This window comes from Symphodus melops (genome assembly GCF_947650265.1).
Source record: "Symphodus melops genome assembly, chromosome: 18".
Taxonomy (NCBI): domain Eukaryota; kingdom Metazoa; phylum Chordata; class Actinopteri; order Labriformes; family Labridae; genus Symphodus; species Symphodus melops.
In genome coordinates, this window is record NC_136708.1 from 17,828,580 (window position 1) to 17,851,633 (window position 23,054).

Below are 23,054 nucleotides of genomic sequence, written 5' to 3' on the forward strand. Positions count from 1 at the left end.
TCATCATCTTATTCTGAGTATTTTGTTTAAAATAAGGTCTATCATTCTTTCAAACTAATTTATTATTTATCAGCTCACCATTAACTCAAACTATGTGCTATTTGGTTCTAGACAGGCAGCGTGTGTAGCCATAGTTTGCTACTTGCATGTTGTAGCTTGAAAATCATATTTCATCAGTTTAGTATTTAAAAGACATTCATCAGGTCACCATTAAAATGTTTCAGTAAAATGGCAATTGCCTGTAGATATTCACTGATCTCTATAACACTGGCTGAAATTTCATTACTGACCACTGTATTAAATTACTGTGAATATCTCTAAACAGTTATCTGAGTCATTGCAACTGAAATGTTATACAAAATGTGACCCCAGAATTAGGTCATGTAATCCATTTCCTCTTCTTTTTAAAAAAAAAAGTCATTTGGTCAAGCTTTTTCATGACCTCTTTTATTACAGACAGAAACACCACTGTTCTTAACCTACAAATTAGCTATCTGCGCCTCACAGAAAGGCAGAAACAATGGCTTTATGTCAAATGGACTTAGTGACTCCATCTGATCGTGGCAGAGATGCTTCTGCAGAAAGATTAGCCCCGCCAGGTCCAATGACGCACATATCGCTGGAAAAAAACAGCGCCTGGTGAGGCAGAAAGCAGGTGAACAGCAGAGACGTGCTACCCATGCTATGAAGGATCAGTGAAGCTCTCTTCAGGAGGACAGAATCATGGTTTGCATGCAAAGTTACTAAAAAGTAAACATTTTAAAGTTTCTACTGCAATTGAATTTGATACTTTAGTGATTCTGTGCACACAGCTGCTGCTGTTAATCATCAAGTAAGAGAATACTTCTAACAATAAAGACAATTCCTTCCATCCTCTGCGTCAATAAATGAGCAGAAAGAAACTCTGTTGCATGCAAAATCCACTCAGACTCATAGGCCCATGCACGTCCACATAAAGACTGCAGAGGACCCTGCAAGGTAAGTGTGACACAGATCATTACCAGAGGTAAACATTTTGAATATTTTTCTAGATTTAAGACGAGGCCTGCTGTTATTTGATCTCCAATTTGAGTTTCCTTAATTAAGTTGCAGTGAGCTTCTCTGTGCTAGCATGTGGTAGCAATGTTGCCGTGGTGATTTTTCTATATAAATCAATATGAACTTGACAAGAACTGTGTGAAAAATTGAAGGCAACAGGGCGCTCAAATGCTCATCAAAGGATAATATTTCTTCAATGCAAATGCACTTACAAAGAATATTAGTCCACAGTTAAAGATCCTTTTCTTAATGTGTGAAACAATAAGACTTAACATTGCCAATGGGACAGTTGTGGTCTTTTTCACACATTATGGCAGTTTAGAAACTATACTAAATCTTAGCCGAACTGACCATTTCCTGAGCTGACGGCCCTTTGCAAGCATCATTTGTACAGCATCATTTAGTATGACTTGACAGATCCACATGAAGTCCTGCATCACCAGACGCAGCCTCCAATGGATGAGGGACCCCTGTAGCCCCTCTAACTATAAGGTCAGTATAAGAATGAGTAAGAGCAAAACAGACAAAGCCCAAACGGAAGCTGCATGAGTTAAAGACACCCAGACAAAGCATAAAGAGGGCCTCTGTTGTAATTACAATGGCTTGCACTGGCCATCAGTGTCTGGTGGAGTCTCAGCTTCCGGCAGCGGATCAATACAGAATACTAATGCTGCAATTAGTGTATCCCAGCAACAGGAAGTCGACTGCCCTTGAGGGGAGAAGAGAGTATGGAGATGAATAAATCGCTCTGATACTGACAGGCTCTAGTGGCTGCTTAGGTGTCAAACACTCTCTGCACAGATTTGAGAGGAAAGCTGGAACATTAGGGCACCTAAGGACCCCACTGACCCACATGGCCGCAGGCTGTGGGAGGTCAGGGTCATGTCAAGGTCAAGTGCTAAAGGTTCATCACAGTAATCTCTCTGACAATGGAGAGAAGAAGCTACTTGTACACGTCTTTTGTACTGCTGTCCTAGCAGGTTCTGACCCTGTCTCTGCATCCAGAATATGAAATATTATAACATAAAAAAGTTCAGGAATTGATTTTCTTTGCAGATTAGGTAAGTGAATAATTTCCATGCAAACTGAGTGTTAAGCATTTTTTGCTTTATGTAACTAATGATTTAGGGCACAGATAATTTCCTTTGTTTTTTAACTCTTAACTCCAACTTATGTCACAAGACAGATCTGATCTCCATATTTGGAGCTAGCATTCAATATTTTGAGGGTGGGTGTAATAAATAAAACGTGTTCACACCAGCAACAATGTCTAGGTTGGTTGCACGTGTCCTGTTGAATTCAGCCTAACATTAATGTATAAAACATAGCATACTTTCAGTAAAATAAAAGAAAGAAAGGCCAAGTTTTCAAATTGTATGATGTAGTTTAAGATTACATTTTAACGAGCATAATACGTATCTAATTGGGGTAATTTGAACGAATAAACATGATCCACATTAACAGAGAAAACACGTGGAGCCCAAGTCACCCCAGCAACAACAAATCATTTCAAATTGATTATTACTTTCCTGCTCTTTTCAGCCTCTCACCTCAATCTTGCTCATTATACTACTCATGCAACTACAGTGTTATTAGGATTTGCCTTCGTATTTCATTAAGCTTTTAAATTTTCAAATAAAAAAATATTGAATCATTGTAATCCTACTTTTAATCTTGGCAAAACAAGTGTTATTATCCACAAGAAATTAGAGGTTAGTGGATGGGACATGATGTAGCAGGGGGTTACAGAGATCCGGCCCGGCGTCCCCCAAAGCATTAAGTCTGTGGAGATGGTTTGGGTGGTGTTTCATTCCAGAGTGAGATTTAAAAGAGTTGTGAGCTAGCTACATGCAAAAGCTACAGTAGGTTAAAGTGCCTTTAATTAGTCTGGCTTCATTGAATACATTTGCAAATGTGAATAAGTCTTAAACCCCAACTCTGACTTAATTTTTAATTTCCCAGGAGTGCTATCAAGAGGTCGGGACTATAGCAACTGCTACTCTAATTGTTATATATTAAAGAAGCTAAACGTTTTTATATATCGATTAGCTGTAACATTATAATCGCTTGTTTAACCAACATGGCTTCTCAATTCACTTAGTACATACATTAGATATTTGGAAAAACACTGTTTGGTATTATTTTAACATAATGTAAAATCTTCTATTTTGTTGAATACTTATGCAGTAACTGCTCCAAATTGACTTAGCAATTAATGCTAAGACGATCCACATGTCACATTTGTAATACTTGTTTCTCATGCTAATGATCTCACATTCTGAAAAACTACTATATGTTTATAAAAAAAAATGTATGCTATAAAATGGAGTTCAATGATTGACAGCTCTATTGACAAATGGGACTCTGTGTGCATCGCATTGTCAGACTAGAGGAGATTGTGGCTCAAATTATTTTTTCAATTATTGGCACTTGATTTGGAGGAGTTGAAGACATATCGTCCAACTTTACCTGCACTCAGTGGCTACAGCTTTATTATTATTATTATTATTATTATTATTATTATTGTTATTATTATCATTTAACTCTGAGTTGTCCAAAAATGTGACTGAATATCTTTTCTCATGTGTGATTCATTCAGATATGCAGGCACTATTCAGGCATCTGAAACCAGGCAACCCCCTGAGTGCTGACCCACAGGCATGTCATCTGTAAAGCATGTAGAAGTCATAAAGTGATCTCCTGTGGAATGAAAGACCATTAGGACTAACTAAACAGGCAACAGTGCTAAGTTATCAGATGGCAGCCTCCTAATTGAACTTAATGGTACCATTTGTGACTTTGCAGAGTGCATTCATTTAACCTGGTTGTCCCCCTGCTCACATCTCAAGTGGAGTTGGACAACACGTGTTCTGCATTCTGATAAACCCGTAGCCATGGTAACTCACCATCAAGTGCCAACTTTCAATTTGCCAGACACTTTGAGCATTGCGCAGTGCTTTTACTTACTAAGTGCCGTTTTCCGCTTGACACGCCTATTGCACAGGCTTTGCACCCATTCTTACAAAGTAGATAGAGTGAAATGACATACACAGAGTCAATTTTCATTGTGCACTGCAGCAGTTTTTTTGTGAATGAGTAGTCAAGCCCATTGACAGTGCTGACATGTCTCAGTCTGCACCTCTATTCATGTTTTGTTTCTTAGTTTGTGGAGAACTCAGAGGAAGGAGGTTTACGAGTTGTCATGCCTCAGACGACCAACCCCTTTACGTTTTATTCAGTGGCATGACAGTAAACAAGTTTGTTTACTGAGATAGAATTAATCAGAAATCAAACTGTAGGAGGAGGTTAGGAATTGATGGAACAAATAATGCTAACAAGAGCTGCAAGTCATGACTTTTGGCCTTTACAGCTTTTATCACGACAAACATGTTGCTCTTTAAAGGTTGTTTTCTGATTATTTCTGGGGCTTCATGACCTTTATTTCGTAGGACAGATATAAAGAGACAAGACATGTAGAGACAGAAAGCCTCTGTGGGGTGCCAGCTCCTCTGACTGACAGATATACTGTCCATTCTAGTGGCTATAAATATAAATATGGTATGAGGCCCTGATTTGCCAAGATTACACCAAAAAAAACAACATGTTCAGACAAACAGGTGTTCAACCAAAAAAGAAAACAAACTGTATAAAACTGGTGAAACCTATAAACCTTTTTCATTGCGATTATTAAACTACCTGAAGAATCTTAAAGGTATTTTTAAGTTTAAAACTACTTGTGCGTTTTTTTAAAAAGTAACTCTCCATCCTGTTGTTTTTCCTGAAGTACATTTGTTTTCATTCATTTGTTTAAAAGTGGGTGTTATAAAAAAAGTGTCTCTTGTCCTTTTACAAAACACCTCTTCGATTTTGGTGGGCTGCAGCTGTCAAACCTTTTTCCTGTCAATATACTTCAAAGTAGAATACACCAACACACGCTCTGTTTTTCTTTTTTTTTTTAATCTGTCATATCATTTAGTAAATACAGACATGGTTTCAAACTAAATACTAAGTTCCTCCTTGACTTGAATTATGCATTTTCATCTAAAGATGGTACAGTAGCAATATTTAAACCAATTTCAATGGTTTTCATGTCCAAATATTAGGAGATAAAACAAGTCATGAAACTTCTTTTTTTCATGTGATACATTTTGTTGACTGAAAACTGCGTTTTGTTGTGTTTGAGATTGTACAAAGATACATATTTGTTCTATCTATTTGATAAAACTAAAAGGAAAGTTTAAGTATGCTTTTTTTTTAACACAATGTCTTTCAAAACATGTATTATTATTTATTTTTAGATCAGATTCCGGCTACAAGAGGCCAATATTAGATCACATTTTACTTTAAATACATGTGTTCAAATTGAGGCAACAGCTGAACATCACCAGCAATGTGTAATTTTTGTGGGTGGATTAAGGGAACTATTTTTAGTCAGTGGAACTAATAATTTACCCATGTGGGAGAACCATTATGGATCACAAAGCCTCTGCCAAGATGTCTCTGCCAGAATAGTGCACACCCAGTATCTGCTGAGTACCCTATTCATAGTTTGTACGCAATGAGCCCGCCTGAAATAAAACAGTTACAAGGAAGTGTTACACAGATCTGCAGGTGACACATGTATAAGTGACAGGCCCTTTGTGAAGACGAGGCACAGGGTCATCCTTCCTGTGATGCAACCTGTAACCCACCTTCTGTGAATGGAATTACAGGGACCCGCATCCATAACCAGGCCACGTGTGGGAGATTTCTTTCAGCCAAATAGCATACATTTGACCTGACATCCCCTTACATCCTTATTTCTTCTGTGGCAGACAGCAATTTAAAACAAGTGATAGGGTGCATTCATATTGTCTTTATTGCTTAGGAAGGTTCCTAACTGAGTGAAATGACATGTAGTTTCACCAAGGCAGACCCACGTCATTAACCTCCACTGTTGCATTAAAAACCCAGCCTAGAGGAAATGTGGTTGGATTCTCTGAGCAATGTGATCACCTTTCCCTTAGTCATTTATAAATTCTCCTAATATCTTTCCTTTAACCTCATGACATTTTTCCCGGAGTCTTCCCATAGTGTAATGTCTGCTTTCATTCATCCTTCCTCTGAATGTTTGTGTAGACGTAAAACTAATGGTTTGACCACTAACAGAAAATAACTCAGTGCTGATAAGTTGGTTGGTGAGTCATAAGCACTTGAAAATGAAAAAAGAAAATTGCATCCAAAAACTCTAAGAATATATGTGCATATCAACGATTGCATATCAACATGAAGCATATGGTACAGAGGTGAAAATGTGACTTTTGTCCTGTCTTTCTCTCCTCTCCTCCTGCTCTATCAGGATATCCGCTTAAGGAGTACAGGAAACCTGTTTCCATGGGGACGGCTGTCTTTTAGAATGGCTAGACGCGTGTGCGTAAGACAGTCATGCAGTTCAACAATAAAAGTTTTCACTGTGTCATCTACATAACCTACTGAAACTGAAGAATCTCCAAGTTTCACTCCAGTCAATAAATGTTCTTTTGCAGCATAACAAATAGGCCAGCATGTAGAGTTTTAAACTGAAGGAATGGTTGCTGCACAATGATTCAACAAAGTTAAAGTTGTTGTTAGATCAGAAACACTGTTAATGCTGATAGTGGATCAAGAATCCCTTTTAAACACAGCAAAATATGTCCAATTTAAATGCAAGGTTTGATTAATCAGTTTTCTTACACAAATGTTTGGTTACTGTTTTTACATGCAGAAGTATGTATAAAATCTTTATTACACCTTGTAGTGGAAACCAGAGCACAGATCGACCCTGTGTTGCACATCTTTCACAAAGCAGAGGCAAAAAGTTTAAGCAGTTTTTCCATTAAGACTTGAGACTCATTTCAAATGCAAAAGTTCAGTGGCATGCAGTGCACTGCAAGCTTTATCATTTTTAACATCTCATAAGCTCTCTATTTATTTATTCATTTAAATGTTACTGGAGGTGCAGATGTAGTAAACAGCAATAGTGCTTATTGCAGGCAAATACGTCACATGGTTTGGGAGTTAAAATGAATGCATACTGCCACCCAGTGTAAGCAACATGTTTGTTAAAAGGTGTGAAAGTGAGACTCATGAGTATAGCTCTGGTATTTTTCTTGTTATGATTCTTCTGAAGACTTATATTTTGATCTAAAGGCAGTTAGTAAACCATACATAAAGTTAACAATAATGAGATAGTGAATGATAAAGACTGTGGTATACTCTGTTAAGGAGTGATACTTCCCATTAAGAATTAAATGGACCACTATAGTCCTTAGCAAGTCATAACCAGAGTTTAGACATGCAGTCTAAGCCTCCCCTCACCGACCCAGTGACTTTTTACCATTTGCATGAGTCACTAATTGTAGACGGTATGTAATTTAGCTCGGGGAAACAAGGGCTTTACAATCTGCTCCAAACAATACGGCATGAATCATAGTTGCTTTCTTTTCAATGCTTGTGACTAATCCCATTTCAAAGGGCAAATGTCAAGAAAACGAGTTGTGATGTTTGAAAGAGAAAACTATTAAATGTAAGGTCATGAGTACATGGAGGAAACTCAGTTTACCCTCCTCCATGGTTCGCAGGGGTAACTTAATCACTTACATCACAATCCATTCGCAAAGGTTTCAAATACTTTTGCTTCCTTGCCTAACACTGCAGCAATACAATGGAAAGCAAATGCAACCCTCTGTGCACTGCTGCCAGATGTGAGCTGTGTGCAGAACGCCTTCTACTTCAAGATACGACTTGACATCAGCAGAAATTCGCATAAAAGTGACGCACAGCCAAGGTACCTAGTGCGTATGATTTACAACACTGTAAATACATCACTGTTAGAAAAGTGCATCACCTGCTAAAAGATGACAGGTTTTTGACGGTAAGACAGCCACTGCATGTTGAAAAATTAAGCACAGCTTCAGCGTAAGTACACCTCACTGGTTAAACTTTTATGAGTTGAGCAGACTGCTCAGTAATCATGAAGTCAGGTCTCGTACCAGGTAGCTTGTAGAAAAAGGAGAAACAAGACAAGAACAAGTCCTAGTTCGTACAGGAAGATATGACTAGCTTCTGTTTAACACATTTGTAAGATGCCATATGCAGTTTACTAAAGTTGTCAACAAATTTCCCCCTGGGACTAATAAATTATTTCTGATTCTAATTTTTCAACATAAAGGTCTACAATTCAGTCAGAGCTACAGAAAGAAAGAAAAAAAACCTGATGCGGTAATAATGAATTAATTAATTTTATATTGGCCTGAAACTTTAAAGGTCACAGTCGTTTCCTTGGACTATTTATCTTCATACTTGGTTATTCTTGACATAACTTACTACACTTGTTTCATAGATGGCTCAGGTTAAAGGTGTACAGGGCTCTGCCCAGAGTTCATGAAGCAGTAACAATGAGAAAGATTGAATTTATGGTTTTACAGTCCATTTACTGAGTAAAACTACTGAACTTAAAAAATTGCATTACATTGTATTAGATACACTTTTGTCTTTATAAATGCGATTGGAAACACAAAACCAAAAAAAAAGAAACAAACCGCAGTGACCTCATTATGAAAACTGAGTTAATTAAAACCTCTTCATGCCAGTGATCCTTTCATACCAGTGAGTCATTAATGTAGGCACGCGTTATGTACAGAGAGGGTATGAGAAGCATGCACAGTATAATAGAGAAGGAAACATTGCAGCATTGTTGAATAACAGCTTTTTATTTGCTGTGACTATTTTTGACAAAGATCAAATGTTATACAAAGATTATATGAACGTATATAGTTGTTTGGCCAAACCAACTCCAACACTAAGGTTAAACAATAAATGGACGGCCAATTAACTGCAAACAAGGAAAAACCAACTAAACCCAAACCATCCCCAAGACATCACAGCACATGGTCTGCTCCAATAAACTGGCTTCAGCATTCATACTGTATGGTGTCAGACACATTGGAAAAATCATTTTCCGAGAATCAAAATGTACATAAACACCAGCTCAAGTCGGAACAACGACTCAGAACCTAAGAAAAAAGACAGAGAGAGAAAGAGAGTCAGACTAAGCTCCTGTCCTTGACTGAGATGTTGTTTAACTTTTTGTTCAAATATAACTTAATATAACTAATACAAACCTAACTGTTTTTTTTTCTGTTACATCATTCCGACTTTCCAAACTGAAATCATGTGAATACACTGAAATCAATTGATATCACCCATGTTTGGCTCTGGCCATCACAGGGACATACTGTAGATCAAATGATGGTTTCCATTTCCAGGCAGACCACCAGAAATTGTCCGTCCAGGCTATGTGAGGAAAGTGGAGCAGCTGAAGAAAATATAGGTCAAAAAGTGGGTTATTTACTAAAGAGGTTAAATCATATGGTCCTCAAACCCACTCGAGAATCACACATTGTAGATTTACTGGTAGCATTTTCTGTTGTTTGGCACATTTGTTGTAGTTTTCAGGACAAATTCATTCCCAGATGTTCCTAAAAAAACACAGATTGGCTGCCATGTAACACATGTACTTGTCATTTATTTTAGCAAGAAGAATCCAGTGACTCTGAGGTCTCTTTTCCAGGGGTGACCTGCAGCAATTCAATAAAAGACAGAACAAGAAAAACATATAACACAGTTCAAATAATTACAAATACATAAAGGAAACTCATGCCCCAGTTATTAAGTCACACTTTAAAACAGCTGCAATTGCTTGTCCTTGGTAGATCAGAAACTAGCTCTTACATACAAGAGCAGCCAGCATTTGAAAATTGTTCTACAGAATAGATGAAGCAACACTAAGAGCCTTCTTTCCCATTTCCATCCTAAGTGACGTAGTTTTGAGATCTGCTTGTAAGGCCTGAAATGTCATGTAAGAAGGAGGTTTACCAACGAGTAGGCTGTTGATAAAAGAATGCAATCTTGCTTTCAATGATGACCAGTATTGGGCGCAATGGTGAGTGTACCGGGGCCATTTCAGAAAGAAAGAAAAAAACCTCTCAGTCTAACCCTGAGCCCTGAGTTGAATTACCCTCAGGTTGGAATCTCTGTGTCCTCGTCTACACATAGGTGGTTATTTTTTAAAACAGGGATTTGTCTGTGTGCTTTTTGACCTTTCATACACACGGAAATTGCTTCTATGCCATTGAAAATGCACCTTTTGTAATAAAAGCCCTACCAAGGTGAAGATTTTAATGTGTTCATGTGAAGACAGGGAAAAATGATTTTTGGACTTGTGTCGTCACACCAAGCCGGCGTCTCCTTTGTTTGGCATTAATGTGCAACACTGTCACTGTGTTATATTAGATCAGTGTGAAAGCAGATAGTGCTGGTCTTAACGTTGCTAAATTTACTTTTTACTGTGGCCCTGAAGGTGAACTGTCTAAATATTTAACTTGCTAAAAATCTATTTCACCTGTTGCAAAATATAGCTCCTGCTGTAGTGTGGGCATACCCTTTCTAATTTGTAAAATATGATTTTCAGCAGGTGACATATATTTGCTGCAGGTAAAATATTTAGACATTGACCTTGAGGGGAACCATAATTATATCTTCACATGAGTAAATTATTTCTGTGTTCATATTAGTTTAGACAAATATCTTTTTGAGAAAGGGCTGGATAGTGGCAGGGTTGTTCCTCTGTGTCACCACTAGATGGCAGTCAAATGGAATCACTCGACCACAAATAATTCCATTTACTCAATTACTAATTTAGCCAGTGATCAATGTTGTGTTGTTATTCCCTTTCATTTCCATCATTTAACATCATACATATATATTGAGAATATATTTAATTGAAAACATGCATGTTAAAATACCCTGCCCCACAAGTTTATGAGTCAAAGACCCAGAAACTGAGAAACATTATCATCAATAAGATGATTTTTATTTATAAACATTTTGGAGCCTTTGATGTTTTTTGTAAGTGATGCCTTTTTTTCCCAACCAAAACACACTTAAACAAAATAACTCATTTCAACATTTATTATTAAAAATGTCACATATTAGGATCATACAGAAAAAACCCTGTATTATCATTACTATAGCCTAGCCCAGGACTGGTTTTTAATGGATATTTCTACTGTAACTCATATTTCTACCACTAGATGTCGATAGTGAACTGTAAACATTTCACGTACACCATTTTAAAAAAAACCTAACGAAGAAGACGAACACCCAGCAGCAGCAGCAGGTTCATTTAAGGATTGGAGTTACAAGTCGGCTGTCACTGGGGCTGAACTAGAAAGGTAAACTGAATTTAACACCTCTCGGTTGAAAGACGAATATCTTTATAATAAGTGCAAATTAAAAACGTTATCTGACGACTCTCTCGGTATAAGTTGACTTGCGTCGGTATCAGAAAACCTACTCAAGCTAATGTTAGCTTAGCAAGTACAATATCGCTCTTTTAACAGGGCTGGTTAGTTATTTGTAAATGTCAATTGTCCCACAACTTCAAGTGAATAACCAGGCCGTTATAATGTTGTAACAAAGTAATACTAATAGACATTAAATGGCTGATTAAAGGCGTGTCTTACTAACGGATATCTCCTTGTTAAATATATTGTGATATTAGACGCCATACATGATATAAAACTACATGTTAGACTGTTATACGCAGCTACTGTGCTCACTCTAAACTCGTGATTTGCTGTCATTCCTCAGGCTCTAGCTGTGTCCCGTGTGGACAAACCCACAGGATACACACACTGTTGCTGCAGATTAAAATCATCCGACTTTGCATAACATTATTGCTCCAATGGTGACCAAGAGGGATCAGCTGGAAAACCACTAGAAGGTCTTCATCTACTGTAGAACCCTTTTTTCCCTTCTCTTTTCCACCTGAGACAAATGGTTTTGTGTCATGGATCCAGGTGTTGTGGATGGTCTTGTTACCCTTGTCATCAGGGCACCCAACCAAAAGTACAATGACCAGACCATCAACTGTTGTCAGAACTGGACTGTGGAGAAGCTGAAAGCTCACCTGTCCGATGTGTACCCAAGCAAACCAGTGAGTAATGGGGCTGTAGCCACTTCAGTGATGAATGAGAGGCCGAGGATAGAGGCCGAGTTTTACACTACAGTCAAAGCAATTTTTCCTCTGTCATGCAAATCAGATAATCTCCTTTGTGAAGTCACAAGGGACATTTACATCCAGTTATGCCGAGCACTTTGACTGCTGAGTGTGACTTAAAGAACAGAAACATAACAAACAGATCGCAGAGACATGTTACAAATGTTCCCTTCGTATCACAATCCATCAGTTAATCCAGCTATGTTTCCACAAAAAGTAACCATCTACTCTATGTGCACACATATAGTTGAAACTATTTAGTTTATAACTTAAATTTGTAGGTTTTTTTGGTTGCACCACAGAGACATGATGTTCATCTGGATGTAATGATACCCACACATGGAGAAAGAAAGCCTGAACAATACAAAGTCATACATTCCTTAGAGTCTTGTACATACTACTATTGAATTACTTGTTTATGTTTTTAGTTAATTGTTAATATTTAATGTTTACATTTGTACAAAGAGAGCACAGTCTCCCCAAGTTAAAATCCTTGTGTGTTAAACACACCTGGCCAATAAAGCTGATCCTCATTCTGAAAAGGTATAAACTTTAACAGAGAATAAACTGCCAACACCAGAGAGCTGGTGAAACCCTCTGCTCCGCCTCGTGCCCGGAGTTCTCCCACCTTTCAGAAAGATCCACCCCGACAGCTCGTATTTTTATGTCGACTTCACACAGCTCAGTGTAAGACTGAAGCTGTAATTTATGCCTATGTTGGATCACAGCTGGTGCAACATCTAAACTGTTAATTAGTGTGTGAACTCATCCTAAAGTAGAAGATATGTTTAAACTCTTTTGACAAGTTTTTTTTTTTTTTTAATAAAGTTCTTCACACAGAGGCAGACACTTTCAGGTTAAATAAAACCCAGTGGGACTGGATTTAGACGCTGTTGTCTCCTTAATTTTTAGGATCCGTGTAAAGTTCCCACAGTAGAAATCCAGCTTTTGTATACATAGAAGAAGAGCTGGACAGACAGTGAGCCCGGCTTGTGATGCTATCAATGAGTAACTGACGATCAGTGTTGAAATAATTCACCTGATTGAAAGTTTTCCACTTTGACAGAACAAAAACTAAAACAAAAAAAACAACCAATACATGTTGAACTTGTGTTTCGATATTCCTCTTTAAATCAGGAACCGAACCATGGACCTTTGTCTATTCTCCATTGTAAGGATGTCCACAGTCATTGCAGCTGAAAAGGCGCGTAGTCTCAGAGTGAACAGGTGTTTACAGTCCTGCTTGTTCTGATGCCGTCTTTGTAAACACACAGAGACAAACGGCCTCCGTGTGAAGCTTCACACTTCACCTCTGTTAGGATGTGCTTTTGACATGCACACGTTAACTAAAGACGTATGTAGAGGCCAAATGAATCGAGAGTAAAAGGTCCACATCTCTAATGATGGACGAGCAGTCAAAGTGGGCTTAAAGACGAGACACTCTGAGCTCTCTTTCCTGCAAGTGTAATCCACCGTTAAGACCTATTCATCCCAATTAAGGTCAATGTGATGTCATCCTTGTCACTCACTCACTCACTTAAAATGTCTATCTCAGAGGTCATGATCTATATTTTCATATCAGCAGCATTAATGCTAACTTGACATTTTCAAAGTGATTACATTCAATTATAATAACATTATTTTTTTTTCGCTGATAAATACTTCTCTCCTTTGACCCCATTAAAAGTACAAGTTTGTATTTCCAGAGCTCAAAAGACCAGAGGCTGGTGTATTCTGGGAAGCTGCTTTTGGATCACTTCACCTTAAAGGACGTACTCCGAAAAGTAAGTGCTGGAGCAGCGTTAGCTTTGTGCCTCACATGTGGTGGTGATTGACCTGTGACTCTCCCTCTCCATGACTCTATCCAGTGTGTAAACGAAACGGTGTGTAAACATGATATTAAAGCTATCAAGAAGCACCCAAGCTTTTGTGTGCTGTTATGTGGTGGGAAAGTAAACCCTAAAAAGTACAATGACTTTTGAGATGATCATGTGCTTCTAACAGCTACCACTGCTCACATAGAAAAGGTTTTCTCAGGGGTAACTGGACTGACCTGCACTAAAACATTTCTCCAACTCCATTTATTATCTTTTTCACCTTTTAGGAAAAAACAGAGTAGAGGCTGTTGTAGAAGTCACTTGTATGCTTCGGTAAGATGTACTGCGACACAGTATTTTTGATCTGATGCAAAAAGATTTCTTGCTCAGGCACGATTTGATGGTATTCCTTTGATTTTGAATGTAAACAACATTACATGTGGAGTTTGTGTTTACGCTGACTTTGACAGGCTCCTACAATAGCAGCTAAATTAAGCTTTGTGTTTTGCTGCTTTGGTTCAAGGTCACTAACTTGAAATTGTGTCATCATTAAGGAGTTTCAAACATTCATCAGGAGAAAATGTGTCGACATAAGGCAGTTATCCTGAATTCAAAGCTTTGAAATCGGATCTTTAATTTCAGTTTTTCCGAAGCAAATTATTCAAAAAGTCTACTCGGAAGAGTTTGCAAGTATTCAGTGCTGCACAGAACAGAAAAGTTGAGAAGTGAATCTGCTCTGAACCTGCAGTACCTGTGCTCTGTTTGATGATGGGCTGCGTTCCCTTCCACAGCAGGATGAGTACCATATGCTCCATCTGGTGTGCGCCTCAAGAACCCCCCCCAGCTCCCCGAAGCCCCCCCGCAGCCACAGTAACAAGCCTCCGGAGAGCTCGTCCGGTCCCACGGTAGGTCGGCCACACGACTCGTCACACCTTTCCATTCATTTCATCAGCCACGCATTCCCCTTTCATCATCCAGCTGTCTGCTGTTCTCTCCACGTCCCTGAGGATTAAAGAGGCGTCGTTTGTCTCTCATTGAAAAAGGATCATTAACCATGACTTCTATAATTCTGCTTCCAGCCTCTGCAGAACTCTGCTGGTTCTTTCACCGGTCAGCAAAGCGGGCCTCATCCAGCAGAGAGCTTTGATGGACTCAGACAGAGAACTGGACACGTTCCAAATCCACATATGTATCCACAATTTATGCACAGGTACGCCTTTGGCCTGCTGAAAGTTTGAAACCACTGCAGAGTAGAGTTCAACTGAGCAAACTTACTACAGCAAGAAAAGAGGGGGAAAAATAAAACGAGAATTTAAATTCAAAGTGTGAAGAATTGCGTCGAAATCAGAGGGGACTCGCATGTTCTACTTTTTAAATCTGCCAGCTGATCGGGCTGTGGCGTTAAGTTCCACATTTCTCTCAAAATTCTTCACAACTACATTTGTTGTTGTTGTTGGTGTTGTCTTGTCAATAAAGTAAAAAAATAAAATAAAAGATCTGCATGTGGAAGTCAACCTGAGTCCTGTCGCCTCTGAATACAGGCAGTGTGCACTTTTTGGTTTATTTAAAATGTATCCCTGAACTTCTTTCTACAGTAAGAGTCTTTACAGTTAAAAACATGAGAAACGTGTGTGTGTTTAAATCAAACTGTTCTAACTGGACATGCTTTTATCCCAGCTGGAATCAGTATCCTCCTCAGACATTTCCTGCCACAAACTCGCCTGCTTACTACAACCCCTTAACACTGATGTGGTGGCAGCAGCTTTACGCCCAGCAGTACTACATGCATTAGTAAGTTCCACTCATGTTTTCCTTCTGACTCTTTACTAAGACTCTATTAGAGGTAACGTTTTTTTTTTTTTTTTTTTTTAACTTCTCTCCCCTCCTGCCAGTCACTTACTGGCCGCGTCCTCTCAGCACCTGCTGCCAGATCAGCCCTCTCCTCCGTTTAACCAGCACGATCCTCTGGCCCAGCTACCTCAGAGAAATCGCCGTGGCAACCCTGAAGTTCAGATGAACGCGCAGGGAGGGGAGATCATGAACGAGGAGGAGCTGAACCGAGATTGGCTGGACTGGGTGTACACGTTCGCACGCGCCGCAATCTTACTGAGCGTAGTTTACTTCTACTCGTCCTTCAGCCGATTCATCATGGTGATGATGGCCATGCTGGTGCTCTACTTGTGAGTCAGTCGGCTATATCCTGGTGCTCACTTAACATTTTTTTTGAAAAGCTCTTTATTTAAAGGCATTCATTTCTCCAAGTTTAAAATATTTGACCCATGATTTTTACAAGTTCTTCAGAAAGATTTTAGCTTCAAAGGAAACATTCAGGAAAAAACTCACCTTATTTCTCACTAAAATATTTGATGATGCTCTGAGTCTTCTGCAGCATTTAAGGACATTTGTGTTACTCAATGAGAAATTAAATGTTTAATCCATCAAAGGGATGGAATCTGATAGGTTTCCTTTTATAATTACACCTTAAATGTGTGTAATAAGGTTTATGGAAAGTTATCAGATAACCAGGCTAACTTTGGGCCAAAAAATCTATAATTTCTTTCCCAGAGCCAGGACAACTGAAGCATTACTCAGATGAAAGAATCATGTTCTATGCTCACTGTCGAAACTTTGTAATCTTGTTTTTTTTTAATTTCTTTTTTTTAGGCATCAAGCCGGCTGGTTTCCCTTCAACTTGGAGAACGAACTCTTTCCTGAAAGAGCCAATCAGGATGAGATGGAGGCGGAGCTGCATAACCTGGACCTGCAAGAAATGGTTGCTGCCTTACATCTGTCTGAGCTTTAAGAGTCTGCAGCACATCCCCTTCACATTTGGACAAGCTTACAGATAATTGGAGCCTTTTTGACAATACTTATCTACATTTAAAATTCTGCTGTAGTAAAGGGTTACTTTGCATTTGGGTTCAAATACTCAAGTTTCGTATTTATATTACTATGTCATGTTATCTGATGGGTTAGATTTGTAAAACAAACTGTCTTGATTCTCCTCTTTAAATGTCACTTTATCTTTTGCAGGAAGGGCTGATGGATGACGGCTCGGATGACGACGGGGAAAGCGGCGAGGAAGGAGGAGATGATCCTAACAGCGGCCCCCACACGGGCTTCCTGTCCTCCACGTGGTCCTTCATCATCACCTTCTTCATGTCACTCATCCCAGAGGGTCCGCAAAATGCTGCAAACTGAACCATGAGCCACTACAGATCACCACTGGGACATGTCGTCTTTTCTCTCTAACAGGAGGACATACTGTATATCCTACATGCTTGGGGAAACTCCTCCTGTTACAGTGCAGTGTTATATTTTCCCGTTTTGTCCACTTTGTTACAAATCAAGGACTTTGAGACACAAATGACTGATTTTACCTGTAAAAAAGAAAGTGGTCCCTTGATTAGGATTTCTTTTGTCTGCAGAAAAACAACATCTGTCAGATGACACCCTTTTTAGTCAGCCTGCTACATGTGAGGAGTGCTAGTGACGCCTTGTAAAAAATAGTTGTACATTCGTTACTTGTGTCACATATAAAATAGAGACAACGGCACATGTATAAAGTGAAACCAATATAGCACTACTTTTGCTTAACAACCTGTTTTTTTTTTTTCCTTTAACAAACTGTTATTTGTTGAAATAGTTTAATTTGTATTGTAAAGATTTTTTTTGTTACATTTGTTGTATCCAAATAAGGCAACTTAAAATAAGGCAACATTAGTCCAAAGGCTGAACCTGAATAAATGAAACGTGTAGCGCCTGTGATAACTTAACATGTGTTTGTATGTGTCTGCACTGTGTGCGTGTGTGTGTGTGTGCTGGTGAGTGGTGAAACAGTGTACCACTTATCTTCAAGAGTAAAGAATTACGTTCCACTCGTCTGCTTGTTACATGAAGCCCTGAGTCACTCCACAGCTCATGTAGGACCAAACTAATGCCTTGAGATGTATTCAACATGGCTACTGTTACCTTAAACATTTTGTGTACTAATAAGTAAGACTTCATTTATATGGCTCTTCAAAAAAAAAAAATTACAAAGTGTGTTATAAATTAAAGTAATTGAATAATTAATACCGTGAGGAAAATACATAAATGTACATAAATCATGTTGAACAAGGTGAGGTTGAGAACAGAAAAACTCAAACATAAACACACAATTATATTTATGTTTATTAAACCTTTTAATCATCGCTATGAAGTGTGAAGAATCACAAGAAAGGCCTTCTTTATTCACATACTGTATGGGTGGTATTTCCTTTGAATCCCAGTTTGGGTATGAAGTAAACAGCACGATGCATCAGTTTATAATTAGAACTTGGGACATAACACAATTTTCTTTTTACTATTTAATTTTACCCGCAATGTTTATACCAGTCTATGTTAACAATTATTTCTTGCTATCTACACAAAAGCTCATCCAAGACTAGAATTAGATGAAAATACAAACCTGTCTCTACAACTGAGACAATGACTGTGGAAAAGATGATTCAGTATAAAAAGGTTGCGTTTCTTCAGTTCCGGTTTTCTCTCCTGAGACAGATCTCTGCTGCCACCTTCTGTCTCCAACATGAAATAGATCCAAGGTTCAGAAAAGGATTTTATCATTTTTTATCTTCACATTGGTCTGACTGTAACTCCTCCAACTCTGGATATTTAATGGTGCAATACCAATTTCAATGAGGTATATATTTCAATGATTTCAAGAATATTGTGTAAATGTAAGCCCTTATTTTAGTTATCACCTAAACATTTTCCTGAGGATCCCTTTCATTTGTTTTATGAGACAAGATAACTACTGATTTTGCATTTTACAGTCAAACCAACATAAAATGATACCTCTCCTCTTGAACATGCTGAAACACTGTTATTTAAATGAAGACAGAAGAAAATAATCACCATGTATTCACTTTTATTGCTTTGCACAAATCGGCATTGACACAAAGGTCCTTGTGTGCTTCATTGATGTCATGTGTCTGTACAGCACAACACACGTATTTATGAAGTGATAAAGGCTCAACTCTCTTTTCCACGTTGTTGACATCCACTCTTCAGAGCGAACATGTTTAAAATGATATGTGAAAATAGGCATTTTCCATCAAAATAAACACTATTATTATGAAATTAGAAGAACATGAATGGAGGATATTCAGCAGATCTGATGTCTCTCACTCTATATCAAATGGTCCATACAGTATATCTAGGGAAATAATTATTTGTGTAAAAACATAATGTAATGTAATGTGATGTTACTGACTTCCTTTTTGTCGTTGACGGTACAATCGTTTGACATTCACTGATCATTAAAAAAACAGTACCTCAATATTGATTACAGAGCTTTAAACGTGAGCATATACGACACTGTGACAGTAAACAGACACTGAATTTAGAGTTACACTTGCATGGAAGATAAATGACATTGTTTAAGTCAGGGGCTCAGACTGCCACCTTCACACAGATGCCAAATAACACTACGACAGATATGAAGAGCCGTTTACTGCTTCCATCTTGTACAATAATGACAGTCTGTCTTTGGCATGTATGTGCCACCTTGTGTGTACCTGTACATCCGCTCTGAGCACGTAAGATACATAACCAGCTTTGACAAGGCACGCAAGCTAATGTCCGTATTTGTCACTGTAGCTACACGCAGACAGAGCCGATGAAACGCACAGAAATCATCTCACTAATTATTATCTGCCTGAACAGTAGCCACATTCATGAGTCCATACGCTGCACAGTAGGGGATACTTATTGCTAAAACACGACTGCACGTAGCAAAATAAGTACAACTTCATAGAATATTCTATTTCTTTTTTACATTTACTGTAGAAATATTTTGCATAAAATGATTTGCAGCGTGAAACATACAGATTTATCTCTACACTGCACACAAACACACCAATACCAACACTAACACAGACGGTATAAAAAACAGGTGCCACAACCCTGGGTCATGAATGTTCTCTTTTTTTACTTCGCACCTTTGCTATGTTTTAGGATTTACAGCATTTATTCAAACAGTTGTGACACCAGCGATGAGAGGTGGGCAGTTAATTATCGCCGCCTTGTGACAAAAATATCAAGTGACCACAGTCAGAAATCGCTCCAGATTCCTGAGTTCTTTAACTGATGTTTGCACTACAGCTGTAGAGATGCGGTGAGAGGAGGAACCTTTTTTAAGTCATGAATACGTTATACTCTGTTTTAAGTAAGAAACTAGACTGGCAAAGTGCTTCCTGTACAGTACAGACTTCATATGGCCTCTTACGTAGGCTTTCTACTATGTTACATATGAAAATATTAGAGCTTAAATACAAACATACATACTGACATTTCTACAACTTCACGTACAGTATTAACAGTGAGGTTTACAGTGAAAGAACTGAACAACGTATGAGCAGCAATATCAATACTGAGTTCTCCTACTACAAACATGTTTGAATTAGTAGTGTGGTGTAGTTCTGTCTGAATGTACCCTTGTTTTGGTTTGTGTATAAAACAGTCCCAAACCAAATGATTAAATATAATCCACTGGCACTAACAGTGCATGTATGGCTTTCACCTAATGAGTTTCTATGTAAGATAAAACTGAAGAAGTGCATGAATAACACAGAACAATACTAAGACCAGCTAAAATGATAACAGAAAAATTAACTTAAAATATACAGAAAAATTCTGTTCCAAGATCCCCACCAGTGAGGCCTGTTCCTTTGGCATCTGTGGCTTTAATGGGTGACATGTTTGCAAGAGTTCCTAAACAGTGAGGGTCGGTGGGCAGTAACTGCAGAATTCCTCGGAGATGTGCCCTCTGCAGAAAAGCGAGGCAGCCGTCTGCACACACCCCTCCAGGACTGGGGGGGGGGGGGGGGGGGGAGATCCTGCAGCAGCCCCCTCAGAGCTTCGAGGTGGTACCCGTCAGCGGGATAGAGTGTTGTGTGGGAGGAGGGCCTCTGATCACAGGAAGGCCTCGGCAGTGGAGCTTCCTCCCGGTGTATCTGGGCTGACATCAACTCTAACACAGGCCACCTTTTCCTGACTGAATAAAGAAGATGAGCGCTCATTGAAATGTACGCTGGTGTTTCAGGGTGGAGGACAACTGCATTTGTTTGTTTTTCTGAATCTGTCCTGTGGCTCCTTTCTTGCATTTCATTCTCCACCTTCTCTCTCCCTGACTACAGACTCTATACACTCTCCTCTCTCTAAATAAAGCCATCAAAGCCTTTTTTTCTTTTAAGTCTGAGGAGCTTAAGGAGACAAAGCCCAACCCATATCTGTACTTGTTCAGTTTTAAACTGTGATACCAAATCCTCGAGACATCAACAGCAAAGACTTTGCATTAAGCTTTGTTTACTTCACTGCAGTAAATGTGTGCCTCAGAAGTAGTCACCTGTAGTAATAGGATGGGGTTTATTTTTTTATTTTTTTTATTGCTAGATGAAGGTTGGCGGGGCAGAGGGGGGGGAGGCGTTCCACTTCATTTCTTAGGTTGGGCACATGACTGTGCACTCGAGTTCACTGCTTTCCACGCTGCTGTTTTGGTCATTTCATCAGAGATATTTACAACCAAGGGGTCATAATCACAACTACAAAAACATGCAAACACACACACACACACACACACACACACACACACACACACACACACACACACACACACACACACACACACACACACACACACACACACACACACACACACACACACACACACACACACACACAAAGAGAAAACAACTTGTTGATGTCAAATCACAGTGCAGGACAGTTCAAACAAGCAGACACAAACATGCAGAGTTCAATTAAATGACCAGCTCAAGTTCCAGTCAGACATGTTCAAACGTTCAACTACTGTGGGATTAATTACTGCATTAGATGGGAGTTATTTATTACGACTGTGCAGTCTCATCAAGTTAGATAAAGGCCCTCAAAATCAAACCCAACAGCACACAAAGCAGCAGGTTTAAAAGCCAGTGACAGTGTGTTTGAATCAGCTGATGAGTGAGCCATGCGCTGACTATCTGAGCATCAGTGAGGTTAGAGCGCAGCCATGTGGCTCAAATGTGTTGCATCAGACACACAGCCCTGCTACCTCTTCTTCCATTGGGATGCTGTGGGTCACTAGTCCTATTCTGTAAGATCTGTTCAGGATGGACATAATAACACAAAGCTGACCGACACTGTCATGATGAGCACTGGAAGTTGTGCGCGGTGCTTGTTTATCATTTACTTGTCTTTTAATGCTGATAAGTGAACGATGAACTTGTAACGTCCCAAAAACATTTTCACCATTATCAAATGAGGGTTTTTTTGCCTCTTTAAAAGACTCAAAACAATACAAATTAACCACATACCATATAGAAGTAAAAATGGAAAACACTCATTATTAGTCATTTCAAATAAACACAATCCCTGTAATACTCAAAGTGGGCCTCATATGGAGTCAAACTCACCTTCCTGAGAGTGCTTTCACAGGGATTTTCAGCAGGTCGGAGCCTTCATAGCCGACCTTCAGTCCCATGTCTTCCCCCTGCAGTTTGGACTCTTCTTGCTGAATGAAACGTGCATTGGAAGCATTAATCACAACACTAGCTGTCAGATCAATAAGACCCAACGAGGGAAAAACACAAGAATGAGTTTACGACCGTCTTTTTCCTCCGGATGTTTTCCTTCGGGCTTTATTGCTCCGTAGTCACTCGTATATTAAATTGGCTGTTATGAGTCTCATGTGGTTTCTTTTTCTCAAATCTTAAAAATGTCCCTTTTTTACATCACAAAGCCGTTTAATATACAGAACACTATTATCTCAAAGTTATTTACAGTTTTTGATGCAGCCAGATATTACAATATTATCCATGACTTGAAACTTAACGTCATGTGTTGAACACCCTTTATTCAGATCCTACTGAAACAGTACAGGTCTGAACAGTGCGTTGGATGCAAAGTAGATAAGGCGATCCTGCAGGATTTTTTAAACACGTTCTGGTACATGAAAACAAATCAGGGCCATTTGAAATGTGAAAATTAGGCAAACATTCTTGTGTTGGTTCTACAGGAAAGTACATACAACACAGTCTGAGATATCTGTTCTGTTTTGTCCCCATAGTTTAGAACAGTAA

At 38.8% G+C, this 23,054-nt stretch overlaps 2 protein-coding genes across 3 annotated transcripts in view; one reads left to right on the forward strand and one right to left on the reverse strand.

Moving 5' to 3' along the window:
* Positions 1 to 11,185: 11,185 nt before the first annotated feature.
* LOC306839860 (homocysteine-responsive endoplasmic reticulum-resident ubiquitin-like domain member 2 protein) lies at positions 11,186 to 17,711 on the forward strand. The gene is made up of 9 exons (XM_079368806.1): positions 11,186 to 11,291; positions 11,710 to 12,055; positions 13,825 to 13,902; positions 14,727 to 14,840; positions 15,015 to 15,145; positions 15,613 to 15,726; positions 15,828 to 16,115; positions 16,600 to 16,708; positions 16,969 to 17,711. The coding sequence occupies exons 2-9, from the start codon at positions 11,909 to 11,911 to the stop codon at positions 17,134 to 17,136; spliced, it is 1,149 nt and encodes a 382-aa protein (XP_079224932.1). The 5' UTR covers positions 11,186 to 11,291; positions 11,710 to 11,908; the 3' UTR covers positions 17,137 to 17,711.
* Positions 17,712 to 18,832: 1,121 nt separating this feature from the next.
* LOC306839859 (sodium bicarbonate cotransporter 3-like) overlaps positions 18,833 to 23,054 on the reverse strand; it is a 36,737-nt gene continuing 32,515 nt past the window's right edge. The window contains exons 23-24 of one of the 2 annotated variants that reach the window (XM_079368804.1): positions 22,389 to 22,486; positions 18,833 to 20,974 (exon numbers count right to left, since the gene is read on the reverse strand). In XM_079368804.1, coding sequence (XP_079224930.1) covers positions 20,893 to 20,974; positions 22,389 to 22,486 — 180 coding nt within the window. In that variant the 3' untranslated portion in view covers positions 18,833 to 20,892. Of the gene's footprint in view, positions 20,975 to 21,696; positions 22,077 to 22,388; positions 22,487 to 23,054 lie in introns of those variants that run through there. The other variant, XM_079368805.1, reaches the window with a different exon arrangement.